The 12,924-nt window shown below is 45.1% G+C and overlaps 1 protein-coding gene across 1 annotated transcript in view; it reads left to right on the forward strand.

Moving 5' to 3' along the window:
• Nucleotides 1–12,924, forward strand: part of LOC119179085 (lymphoid-specific helicase) — a 47,367-nt gene that overhangs the window by 2,973 nt on the left and 31,470 nt on the right. Inside the window, exons 2-5 of the mRNA XM_037430162.2 lie at nucleotides 872–1,066; nucleotides 2,745–2,853; nucleotides 5,837–5,895; nucleotides 8,031–8,153. Coding sequence (XP_037286059.2) covers nucleotides 872–1,066; nucleotides 2,745–2,853; nucleotides 5,837–5,895; nucleotides 8,031–8,153 — 486 coding nt within the window. The remainder of the gene's footprint in view (nucleotides 1–871; nucleotides 1,067–2,744; nucleotides 2,854–5,836; nucleotides 5,896–8,030; nucleotides 8,154–12,924) is intronic.

Consider the following 12,924-nt stretch of genomic DNA (forward strand, 5'->3'; position numbering starts at 1 on the left):
GATACACACTCTCTTTGCACCCTTTATGCTGTCGCTCCTCTAGTAGATGTAGGAAATTTTAAGGAGCTTTTTTAGAACAGGAATGAATGCTTTCTTTTGTAACATACATAATTTTTTACCAGAATGAGCGGTCGTTAAATGTTCTGACGATTGTCAAGGCATACCTAAAAGAAACGCTAAAGAAAATGACTTTTCTCGTTATAGTAAATTGACATTTAATGATACTGAATGCACCATTCTTACTATGAGATTGTGCCGGCTAAGTGGGAAAACATTGAAAAGGAAAATGCAGGGGTCGACTGCCTTGAACTTCCTGTGCCAGCTTATTGTGGTGTCATAGGTCTTGATGGAATTTGCAAGGCTTTACATAATCATTCGTTTCTGAGAAATTGTTTGCATCATGCTCTGCAGACACATGAGGTCTTAACACAAAAAGATGTTGAAAAGTTTCACAGAACCTATGTGGCCAAAAATAAGCTAAAGTACTACAAAATTTCTGATGTCACACTGAATGTTTTCAGTGACGTTGAAACATGAACCTTGAGCCTGCATTTTCTCTTATAATGATTTACCTATGACGGAGAAATCGATAGTTATGGAGTCTCAAAAGGATCGTTTATTTGTCTAAGCCAAGGCGTTTCATAGAAACCATCGTGAGAGGGCAACAAAACATGACGCACAGAAAGCGAGAGAAGAGGACAGACACCTGTCTGTCTCTCTGCACCTGTCCTTGTCTGTCTCTTTCTGTGTGTCGTGCTTTGTTGAACTGTTAACGATGGTTTCTATGTCAAAGCGTCAACTCGCCTAACAGTCAAGTTTTTTGAATCGTTTCACATTAGTGATCCTTTAATCCCGTTGTGTTCTTGTGCAGCGCACGCTGAGTCGGCAGGAGCAGCAGGCGGCCGATCGCGAGGCATGTCTCGAGCGGCTCAAGAAGCTGCTTCGTGCCACCAACATTTACTCACAGTTTCTCGTCAGTCGCATCGAGAAGCAGAACGCCCAGAGGGCTGCTCAACAGCAGCAGCGGCCTAGCAAGAAGGTGCCAGAGGGACCCAAGGAACAGCAGGTATGTGTCTTTCTCTTTTAATAAAGGAGGAATTTCAAATACTTTTGGTTTGCCGCTCAAAATGAAATTGTTGTCGAGAACCCTATAAAAAGTACCGTAGGGTTTTGGAACGTATTGAACATATATTTAGTACCGCTAACATAAAACCGCAATCTTGGTTTCAGTATGAAGTGTCTTCGCAATGACATGTCAGCAAAAGTCTGACATCGCAAGAACACTGCAACTTTTGACATACCAGCAACAGCTGCTAGTTGCGTGTGGTTCAAGTAAAGAACGAGTGTAATGATCTCCCAAGACTCCGACAGCAATTTCTGCTATTTATACTGCATGCATTTTGCAAACCCTGTAAACCATGTTAATATAGTATCTATTGCAGTAGGGCTGGCTTGCAGAAGCCAGGCGATGAAAAGTTTGAAATATCTGGCTTCGGTGTGTGGCAAGGGCCAGTTGTGCTCGCCTTGAAACAAAAAAAAGTCACTTTTGGAATGCCTGAATATCATGTCAGTGCCTACTTACACTATCTTGAGGCACCCAAAAAGGGACGTGGGTAATTTCTTTATTGAATTTTTTTGCTTTTTACTGCTTTCTAGGGTGACTTTTGCACGGATACAGTCGTTATATTAGTGTATGTGGTAATTCAGACCACAGAGCCTTTGACCAATGAGGATAGATCATTGGAAGATACTTTCTCATTTGGTCTTGCAAAAGTTTGAGCAACTTGATGCGAGATGCCTTGGCGGATGCTACGACAGTATTTCTTGCGTTGTGTCAAGTTCTCTGTGTTCGTGTGGTAGGCTGAGAGCACTGTTGACCATGTACCTTTGATCTGTTTGCTGTCAACCTTTGTCAAATCTCGTGAAAGGGTAACCGTTCGCAATGGTGACAATCTTGGGATACCATCCAAGTTTGTGCAATGCTTATTTTTTGTTTGGTCGCCTTGTGCGATGTTGTGGAGGCTGGTGAGACTTTTTAGTAGCTGTAGACATATGGACAAGCGGGTTGTTTTTAGTCATATTGGTAGGAAACTCTGTGGCCTCAAACATGGTTTTTGGCAATGCCACTGGTGGCAGCTATGGTTTTTTTGTGCCGTGTTCTGTTGTGGATGAGACGACGAATTTGTCTTTTTTTTTTTTTTTTTCAAGAGGCCCGTTTCTTTGTTATACACAGCCAAATAAATTCCAACCACGGAGTAAACAAGAAATAATTTAGGTGTGGACATTCTTTGGACGCTGCGACGGAGAGAATGTCCAGATAATGTTGTGCTTAAGTACGTGCACCGTGAATGCTAGCAACTAAAGCGTGAAACACATGCCACCTTTCTTGTGACCGGAAAACTCCACGTGCGGCGAATGTCACTGTTGCCTCCCCAGTGCTCTCTCGTGTGCAACGCTGGTACATATGTTGCATGTGCAGATCGTCATCTACAGTACATGCGCGGGCCGCTGTTGCAGGGGGGGTGCTGCGACGTTGGGGCTTAGAGGGACTGAAAGCCTGGAACATCATCTGGACATGCCGCAGGGGGGAGTGTCCACGCTTAAACTATTTTTCTCACACCGTAACCCGAACGGACACTCGAGCTAGAAAAGGTGTAGTGGCTGTTAATCGTTCTAATGCTGTGTTAATGTGTCTTAATGCTTTGTTGTGGTATTTATTTGCACCGTTCTTTCTTACCTTTCAGCCAAGCCGGGCCTCCTCCAGTAGGTCCTCGCGGAAGGCAGCGGCGGAGAGTAGTGCTGAGCCCTCCAAGGCGCCAAGTGGCAAGAGGAAGGCCTCGCCCAACTCTCAGGGTAGGACAGGGGTGTGATGGTGCCAGACTTTAGTACACTGTAACAAAGTCTAACGAGTTCACTGCTAACAAAGCAATGTGACCATACATCAGAGCGCTAGCTTCTTCCACCAAAAGATTATTCAGTGCCGCCACTGTTTGTGCTCCTCTGCATTGTCACAAGTGTGCAAGTGTCATTATTCCGCTTGACAGAAAGAAGACTGCTCTTGTCCTCTCAACAAATCAGCTGACAGGCACAGTAAATTCAGCTGAGTAACCAAGATAGCAGAAGGACTAATTCCTGGACTAGCTGGTGCTTGCTCGTAATCGTGGTGTAGCGCAGGGACATAAAACAGAGGCACAAATGGTGTGTGCTTCGGCGCCTCTGTTTTGTGTCTTTGCTCAAAAACATGATTACAATTTGGATTATTCAAGATTCTTTTTGCAAAATGGTTATTTTTAAGACTTCTGTACATGTTCTATCCTTGCTAGGTAAAAGCTGCCACTCGATGTCGAGCACTCGTTCTGCTTTTACTGCTTGCACGTGGCACTAGTTCGTCACGTTCAATGATGGAATTGTGAGCAACTAACTTGTGTTTGTCGTTATTGTTTATTTTTTAGTATCATTATCATTAGACCGGACACTGGCAAGCTTTCCGAGGAAAAGAAGAATCTTATTAGGAAGCGTCAAATTATGAAAGTCTCAAGTACAACAGACAAAATAGAACTGTCAGAGCTTTCGAAGTTGATTAATAAGCGTAAGGTATCCGATGTAAGAAGGTATAACATGGAGAGGATTGAACACGCTCTGAAAAACGGAGGAAGCGTCAAAGCAGTGAAGAGGAAACTTGGGATAGGGAAAAATCGGATGTATGCACTAAAGGACAAAGAAGGCAGAATAACTACCAACATGGATAGGATAGTTAAAATAGCGGAGGAGTTTTATAGAGATCTGTACACTAGCCGGGACAACCACGACCTAAGTACTATAAGAACTAGCAGTAACCCAGATACACCCCACCAGTAATGATAGAAGAAGTCAGGCAAGCTTTGGAGAGCATGCAAAGAGGCAAAGCTGCCGGTGAGGATCAGGTAACATCATATCTGCTGAAAGATGGAGGACAGATTGTGTTAGAAGAACTAGCCACGCTGTTTACGAGGTGTCTCCGGATGGAAGGAGTACCAGAGTCTTGGAAAAACGCTAACATCATCTTAATACATGAGAAAGGAGATGACAAGGACTTGAAGAATTACAGGCCGATCAGCTTGCTCTCTGTAGTATACAAGCTATTTACAAAGGTAATTGTTAGCAGAGTAAAGAAAGCATTAGAATTCAATCAACCAGAGGAACAAGCAGGATTTCGAACAGGCTACTCAACAATCCACCACATTCATACTATCAATCAGCTTATAGAGAAATGCTCAGAATATAGCCAACCACTATACATAGCCTTCATAGATTACGAGAGGGCGTTTGATTCAGTAGAAATATCAGCAGTCATGCAGATGCTGCGGAATCAGGGCGTCGATGAAGCATACATAAACATCCTGGAATAAATATACAGAGGATCAACTGCTACCATAGTGCTTCATAAAGAAAGCAACAAAATACCAGTCAAGAAGGGTGTAAGGCAGGGGGATACAATCTCCCCACTGCTACTTACCACGTGCTTACAGGAGGTTTTCAGAGGCCTAGAATGGGAACAGTTAGGGATAAGAGTTGATGAAGAGTACCTTAGTAACCTGCGCTTCGCTGATGACATTGCCTTGCTGAGTAACTCGGGGGATGAATTGCAACTCGTGATTACAAAGTTAGACAAGGAGAGCAGAAAGGTGGGTCTTAAAATTAGTTTGGAGAAAACGAAAGTAATGTACAACCACCTCGGAAGAGAGCAGCGCTTCGAGATAGGTAATAGTGCGCTTCAAGTTGTAAAACACTATGTCTACTTGGGGCAGATAATAACCGCGGAGCCGAACCACGAGATTAATGTAACTAGAAGAATAAGAATGGGGTGGAGCACATTTGGCAAGCACTCTCAAATTATGACAGGTAGATTGCCACTATCTCTCAAGAGGAAGGTTTATAACAGCTGTATCTTGCCGGTACTTGGCTATGGAGCAGAAACCTGGAGACTTGCAAAAGAGGGTTCAGCTTAAATCGAGGACTACGCAGCGAGCGATGGAAAGAAAAATGATAGGTGTAACCTTAAGAGACAAGAAGAGAGCAGAGTGGATTAGGGAACAATTGGGGGTTAAGGATATCATAGTTGAAATCAAGAAGAAGAAATGGACACGGGCCGGGCATGTAGCGCATAGACAGGGTAACCGCTGGTCATTAAGGGTAATTGACTGGATTCCCAGAGAAGGCAAGCGGGTTAGGGGGAGACAGAAGGTTAGGTGGGCAGCTGAGATTAAGTTTGCGGGTATAAATTGGCAGCAGCAAGCACAGGATCGGGTTAACCGGCGGAACATGGGAGAAGCTTTTTTCCTGCAGTGGACGTAGTGAAGCTGATGATGATGATCATTATCATTTCCATTGTGGTGAGCAGACGCAGTTCCTGTGCATAAATAAACACATATGTGTGTGCTGTGATGAAAACAAAGTTCGCAGTCCTGCACCTGAGCACGCTGCAGTTCACGCTTTTATATATATATATTGATAAGCAGTTGTAACCAGGCTGGTAATATAAAAATGCTAGAGCCATCCATGACACATTCAGGGACGGTAAGATGACGTTCAAGGAGTGCTTGCAGAAAAATAACGGGAACTGCGCTTGCGGAAAAATAACGTGAGCTGCGGAGCGCGAATGTGCTGCACCTTTGGCATTTTTTCTCATCACCTCTGCTCGTGAAAAATGGAGAAGGACCATGAAAAAATGGAATTATGCGTGAGGTACATGAGCCGCTTTTAGGGACCTGCTTTTGTTAGGTTTGGCTGCTTTCAGTGTGAAAAGGATTCGTTACTGTTAATAATCGTTATTAATGCTTCTTTTGTTTTTGCGCAGAAACTAAGGCCAAGTCGACTCGGCTAGACCCTGCAACTGCCTCGCCACCGTCCTCTCAGGTTAGTTCGTGTTGGCATTCAGTTAGCCTTTGCCTACAGGGGCTCCCTTGAGTCAAGGAGATGACATGGTCCTGAACCACATTACTCAGCGCACGTCGTCAGAGTCCGATCGCTCGATATTAACTTGAACCTTGGTTATAATGAACCCAGATATAACAAAATATTGGTTATAAGGAAGCAAACAAAGAATACTCTTGCAATAGATATAGTGTTTGAAATGTACTTTTATAACGAATATTCAAATATGACGAACCTATTTTAATTTAATATGCAACTTCGTTATAATGAGTTCTGAGTGCTAGTACTCTAACATGGTTTGTGCCTTTTTTACTATGAGCGCAAAAGGACTTGTAATGCACTGTGTGTGTTCTTGAGTGAATCTAAATGGCTCGCTTTGTTTAAACGTTTCTCATATTAACATGCATGTCCCCTTTTCGTTGGCTGCTTTTAAAATGAACTGTTCTAATACAGCATGGCCTGTAAGAGTAGCGGTTACAGCTCTAATGACTGGTTTTCGCATGCAAGTTCACGGTCTATTTTTGACTGTTGTAATGGTGCAGCACGCAGAGTGGACACAACAGTATTCGAATGTTTATATCTCTGTTGTTCCGCACAGTTTAATGTAACATTGCCATCATTTTCGTTGCTGTCGCTTCGTTGTTGGCGGTTTCGCCGAATTCGTTGTCGTAACTTATGTGCCGTACTTGTGCGTATCACCACTGCAGGAATGCCGCCTACCTGCATCTTTGCTCGTTCACGGTAAAATTTGGTGCAAGGAAATAAGTTAGCTACAATATAAAAGCCCTTAGACACTTGCTCTACTTCTTGTTGTTATAAGCTGACTGTAGTAAGAGTTGTGCGATGGTAGTCTTTTTTGCTTGGTGCTCAGAGTCTGTTTGAAGTGTTGTGTGTGATTACTTTTGTTGCCGAGTGCCTTGGGGCTGCAGTTTAGGTCGGTTGCATTTTGGGATGTGCTTTCTATTAAACATTTCTTCTGTGGCCCAGCTTGGTGCCTGGCTGTGGCAAAACTGTATTGTGCCGGCTGGGTTAGTCGATCGGTGGTCAGAAAAATTAGCATAGCGCAAATCTAAATATAACGAAAAGTGTTAAGAAGTAAATAAAAAATAGCCTTGCAATCGATATAGGGTTAGGAAGAAACATTTGTAATGAATTTTCAGACATAACAAACCTATTTTCCTGTAAGATGTAGTAACTTTGTTATATTGAGGTGTGAGTGTGTTTTTTTACCGCGCAGGCACTTGTACACACTTGTGTACACGGTTTGGTTTTGCTAAGTGGTGTTGACTACTGGCAAAGAAAGGGCAAGATTTTTGGAGCTGGTTGAGTTGAATTTCCTGCGTTATAATAGTATTCATTTAACTTCATTTTTTTGGGCGTACGGTTGCATATGCTCACTTTGCTAATGTAGGAGTGCATGATAAACGTGCCGCTTTCCGTGAGCCTCACAGGATGCATACTTTTCCTTTGCTCGAAATGAAGTTAACCAGAAACAAAATCTCTGTGTGTTCCTGGCCGGAAATTTGATTGTTTACATAAAAACAGACTATAAGGAGTTGTATAATCAAGGTAATTACTATAAAACACAAATCTGCATATTGTGGCATGTGTCGCAGTAGAATACTGAAAGCCTTGAAATACACTCATACCTTATATAATGAATCCGGATAAAACGAAATATTGGTAATAACGAAGTAAATGAGGAATACTCTTGCAATAGATACAGTGTTAGCAATATACCTTTATAAAGAATTTTCGGATAAAGCGAACTTAATTTAATGTAAGATGCAGTTGCATCGTAATGATGTATGAGTGTACGAATAAATCTGACACATTTGCGGGCAGTTCTTTGTAGGTCATGCCTGAAGAGCACCCATCGGGCTAGAATCACATTTCATGAAGGGGAGTTGTTTTGTGTGGCAAAAGTCTTCTGTAAGTTTGCTTTGTTTGTTCCTCCTCGAGATAAAGAAATCCTTGCTGGTTTATTGATGGATCGGTGTCATGAATGTTCTCTGGCATTGCCCCTTCCCATCCGAGAGTTCCCCGTTTGTTCAGTGCGATGCCGATGCGCTGCACTGTCTCTACGATGCCTTCTCTCATGCTGTCCTGCCCGACAGGAAGGGTCTCCTGCCCGCCCGTCAAGCGGCCCCCACAACCCAGACTGCACTTCGGGCCAGCCATCTCTGTTCACAGGGGGCGTAATGAGGTCGTACCAGATTGAAGGCTACCAGTGGCTCAAGGTGAGTGTGCTGTGAAATTATTTCACCATGCTCTCGTCTCGAGAATATAAAAGAAAGCTGTTGGTTAAGGGGAGACACTGCTATTCAAAAAAAGTTTTTGGGGACGAAGCTCCTAAAGGCATAAGCTTGTCCGCAGTCTTAGCCGCCCCTGGTACTCGGAGTGCTCACGAGATGGCAATGACGCTGCGGCACTCGCTCTACTCTGATGCGTAGGAGACAGACAGACAGATGGCCGTCTTTGATGATGTACTAGGTAAGATTCACGGAATATTCAGCTTAACCGATGAACCTCCGGAGCTTTGCCCACTCGTAATCATTCACTCTCTAGATGTGCTGTGATTTTTTTATTACGTAGTTGAATTTGATCAAACTTGGTGAGTATATGTATAACTGAGTGCCGATTTCAAAAATTTTAAGCTAGGATTTCATAGGCAAATGTTCAACATCCGTTTTTGGTGCACTGAAATCGACTATGATTCCAGATGATTGTATTAGTATGCTAACTTACTTTGGGACTGCCTTCATTTAGAAAAAAATACGTGCTCCCCATAAGGTACATAGAATATTTCGTATTTTAAAAATGCTCCGTTTATAAGAAAAATAATTGCATACAGTCGAGCCCACATATAACGGCCCCACTTAAAACGAACTTTCGCTTAAAACGAACAATATCCGCGTGACCGTCAAAATATACATTGGTTCAATGGCACAAAATCGCTGTTACCATAATTACTCGAATCTAACGCGCACCTTTTTTCTAGTTAAGCAAGTTCATAAATCGCATGCGCGTTAGAATCGAGTACGAACAAAAAAATTACGGTCAATCTATTGCCATCGGCAAATCCAAAATGGCCGCCCCCTACGTGCGTCGGCATGGCGCGTCGGCCATTTCTGCCTATGTGTTTCCCATGTGCGGCACTTCGTACGTGTGCTGTGGAGTTCGTCATCTAGTAGTGCACTAGCATCGACAGCGTGGAAGGGCTGACTCCTAAAACTCGAGTGCACCACGATGCCGCTTTTAAAAGAAAAGTCATCGCGTGTGCAGAAATGGACGGAAGTCGGGCCGCATCGCGATCGTTCGGAGTTCCCGAAACGTGCGTGCGGGATCGGCGGAAACAAAAGCAAAAGATTGTCGACAGCAAAACTTCACGCAAAGGCTTCAGTGGACCACAGCAGGGTCGGTTTCCGCAAATTAAAGAGCTGCTCGGCGAGTATGTGCTTGAGCAGCGAGCGGCACAGCGGCCCGTGACGACAGAACTGCTCGAAGTGCGGGCTATGCAATTAGTCTTAAAAAAAGGTCTAATGCGTAGCCAGTTTAAAGCGAGCAGATGCTGGCTAACTAACTTTATGAAAAGGAAAGGCTATTCCCTCCGAAGGGGAACATGCATATGCGAAAAGTTTTGCGGAGGAGTACGATGAAAAGCTTCACAGTTTTCAGAGGTTTGTCCTAAACTTGCGGCGCAACAACGACTACCTGCTTGGACAAATCGGGAATGCCGATCAGACGCCTCTTTACTTCGACATGCCTGGCACCACAACCGTTGAGAAGAAGGGGGCGAAGCAAGTTCGCGTGCTGACATCGGTCCACGGTAAAAGTACAGTGACGGCAATGCTGTGTTACACGTCAGATGAGCACAATTTTCGCCCGTACCTCATATTTAAATGGAAGACGTTCCCGAAAGGAGTCATTTTTTCGAGTGGTGTGATCGTGCGGGCCAGCGAGAAAAATGGGTGCGCGTTGCAATCGATGTTTTACTTTTTTTTTTTCCGCCGTGGAAATCGGGTGCGCGTTACAATCAAGGGCGCGGTAGAATCGAGTAAATACGGTACAACGAACGTCTCCGAGCACCGCTGATCGGTTACAGCGAACGGAGTCAGCGGTCTGCCGACTTCCCGGGAAACCCATTTCGACCACCGATCAGGCATCGGCGAGGTGCCCATACATTCTTATTGTTAAACGCCGATTCTGCCTCTGCGCCCCTCTGGTTGCTGCTCTCCCCGACCGCTTTTTGTTACACACCCCTCCGTCCTTTGTTCCCCCCCCCCCCCCCTATTTTGAGCACCCCGCATTGCCAGACGAGGCCCGCGTTTTCACACTGCCACGGATCTTCTGAAGACGTGTCCGCCACGCTCTCCGTTTTTGATCGCTGGTACTGTCGTTGGCGTGACCGGCCTGAAGTGACCAGACCATTTTGCCAACATCGTCGGCCACCGACTGTATCTGATAGTCTGCGTCTAGTGCACGCGCGTACGCTACCCCACCGACCCTGATAATTTGCGATTCGTTTCGTGTTTAGGACTTGTTCTCGCTCACTTCGCACTCGACTCAGCATGCCTTCCGCGTGCGTGCGGAAGCGCGAACATGGCTGTTAATTTGCGCGGAATGAATCGCGATTATCGAAATTTGTGAGGCCACGCAAACCCGCCGGAGCAGCAAAACGATTTTTTTATCACGGCTGTGGATTCTTCGAACACCGCCGCGCGCACCGAACGAGGCGGCCATGCTTTGACTTCTGCGCGCGCTGGCATTTTTTTCAAGTTTTTCTACGTGCGAGTTTCACCGACCTTTCAAGCAAACTACCCAACCTACCTCCTTTCCGTGTGTTTTGGTTTTCAAGGTCGCCCTCCCGCTGCATCCTCCTCTCTCTTTATCACACGGAGGAAGGAATCTTTCGTTCCTCCGTGCTTTATCGCAACTCCTGGCCCTTCTCTCGCAAGTCTACTCTCCTCTCTTGATCACAACCCCTGCGCCAGTCACCACCGCTTCGCGACGCCCGCCACGCTGGCTCATATTAGTTCCGTTTTCCGACTGGAAACGCGCCCAGAGCTGTTCCACGCGCGTGCGCGTCTTGCTCGCTCTTGGTGTGCGTGCGGGGTCATGATGGCCGACGGGAAGACTAGCACGCTTTTTCGTGCCGCTCAACAAAACGTCGAAACTGTGACCGCTTGGCTTCAGCGTAATCCGCGCCTTAGGTGCCGCGTTGCGGAGCGCTTGCTCATAGCTATTGACCACCTGGCAGCCAACTTGCCGCTTTGGGCGTCCCGGTATTCAGCTGGGGAGATGGTGAATATTTCGTGGGCAGCGGTGACGGCTACATGAGCGCGAAACTATTTTCGCGAGGCCGACTTCGTCGATCGTCGGGCCCGATGCCGAGCCTGAAGCTTCCGAACAGGACCACTGCAGCGGCGATTTGTGGCAGCGCATCGTAGACTCCGACCTGGCAGAGTGGGTGGGACATCTGTCACGATGATTTAATTACGGCTGATGATGATGCCGACACTGCAGAACCGTGCACGGTTTGGGGCATTGTGAGTGAAGTACGGGGCGAGAACGACGAAGCTTTGGAGCCAGCGCCTCATGCAGCTTATGCCACGGGCCTCGGCGAAGGAGCAGCCTGCCATTTTAAATGAACTCGAGACCGCCCTTATCGTTTCTGCTATTCGAAACACGTGCATCACGAACTTTTTGGAGCAAAAATGTTTGTGTTTTCACTCGCAAATTTTTTAAAAGCTGTGTTTAATTTAATACGAACTTTGGGATACAGCGAACGGATGCCGCGTCATGCTCAGGTTCGTTATAAGCGGGCTCGACTGTAATTGAAATCAGCACACAAATACGCTTGAGCTCGGCAGGTTTCATCAAAACTCATAAAAAATTTTTGTTTTAAATATATCAAGTGCAATGTGCCCCCTTAAACTATTTGAATGGGGCATTTAACATCCTTTTAAATATAACACCCAATTCATGTGGACCTGAATTGAAATGTTTTTGAGTGTCTCTTTGTCGTCAGCTTTTGTGAAAACTGACATCATTTTGGTTTACACTCTCACATTGATCTAAGCTGTGAAAAGGGGCCATTCTAGTTTCGTAAGTCAGCTGGAAAATTCAGCGAGGAGTTCAACATAGGCACTCTCACGTTGATCTAAGCTGTGAAAAGGGGCCATTCTAGTTTCGTAAGTCAGCAGGAAAATTCAGCGAGGAGTTCAACATAGGCAATATGTCATGTCATTTTGTTCCTTCACCTTGGCGTTGTTAGTCCAATGAGAAGTTCCGAGGACGAGAAATTCGAGGTGACTGCTACATTCTTCATTTAGATTTGGAAGTGCCATCTTTCAGAATTTAACTGCAGTACTTGAGCCATAAGCTTAAAAAGTTGGTTTTTCACATCACAGCATGAGAACTTGAGCGGGGTGTCTTACTGCATTTTTCTGAAAAAGTACAGTAGTACCTCATTAACTCAGTCTAGGAAACCAGGGAAAATTTCAAGATAACGGGTTTGCAAGATAAGCAAAGTTGTGCGAATCACCGGGAAAAAGAAAGATAAGCAAAGTTGTGCTAATCACCGGGAAAAATGAAAGGTTTTCAGAAAAACGCTACTACTTGCCATCTCTTCACTGGCAGTTTCCAATCTCGTGAAGAGAGAAAAGTAACATACAAAAGACTTCAGCTTTTGGGCTTTGTTGCACTGCCATATTTAGTAGAGAAAAACAGTCTAATGCTTGTATGCTTTGCAGTCGTACTTTGGTCTAGCAAGGAGTCCTCCAGCTACTTGACAAAAGGTTGCTTGACAAAGTTGATATGTTGCTGGGCTGAGACATCGCGCACTTCATGTTCGCGGAAAGTATCGACGTAGTGGCAGGCCTGACTAAATAAGTAAGAGAAATTGACGGACTTCAGGCGTGGCGGTATCATGCGAATCTTGTGAAATGGCCCGGCAGAGGAATTGTCGTTCGAATCCCAGCCTAGATATCAAATTATCCGCAGTCCGAC

This window comes from Rhipicephalus microplus, chromosome 7, assembly GCF_043290135.1.
Source record: "Rhipicephalus microplus isolate Deutch F79 chromosome 7, USDA_Rmic, whole genome shotgun sequence".
Lineage (NCBI taxonomy): Eukaryota > Metazoa > Arthropoda > Arachnida > Ixodida > Ixodidae > Rhipicephalus > Rhipicephalus microplus.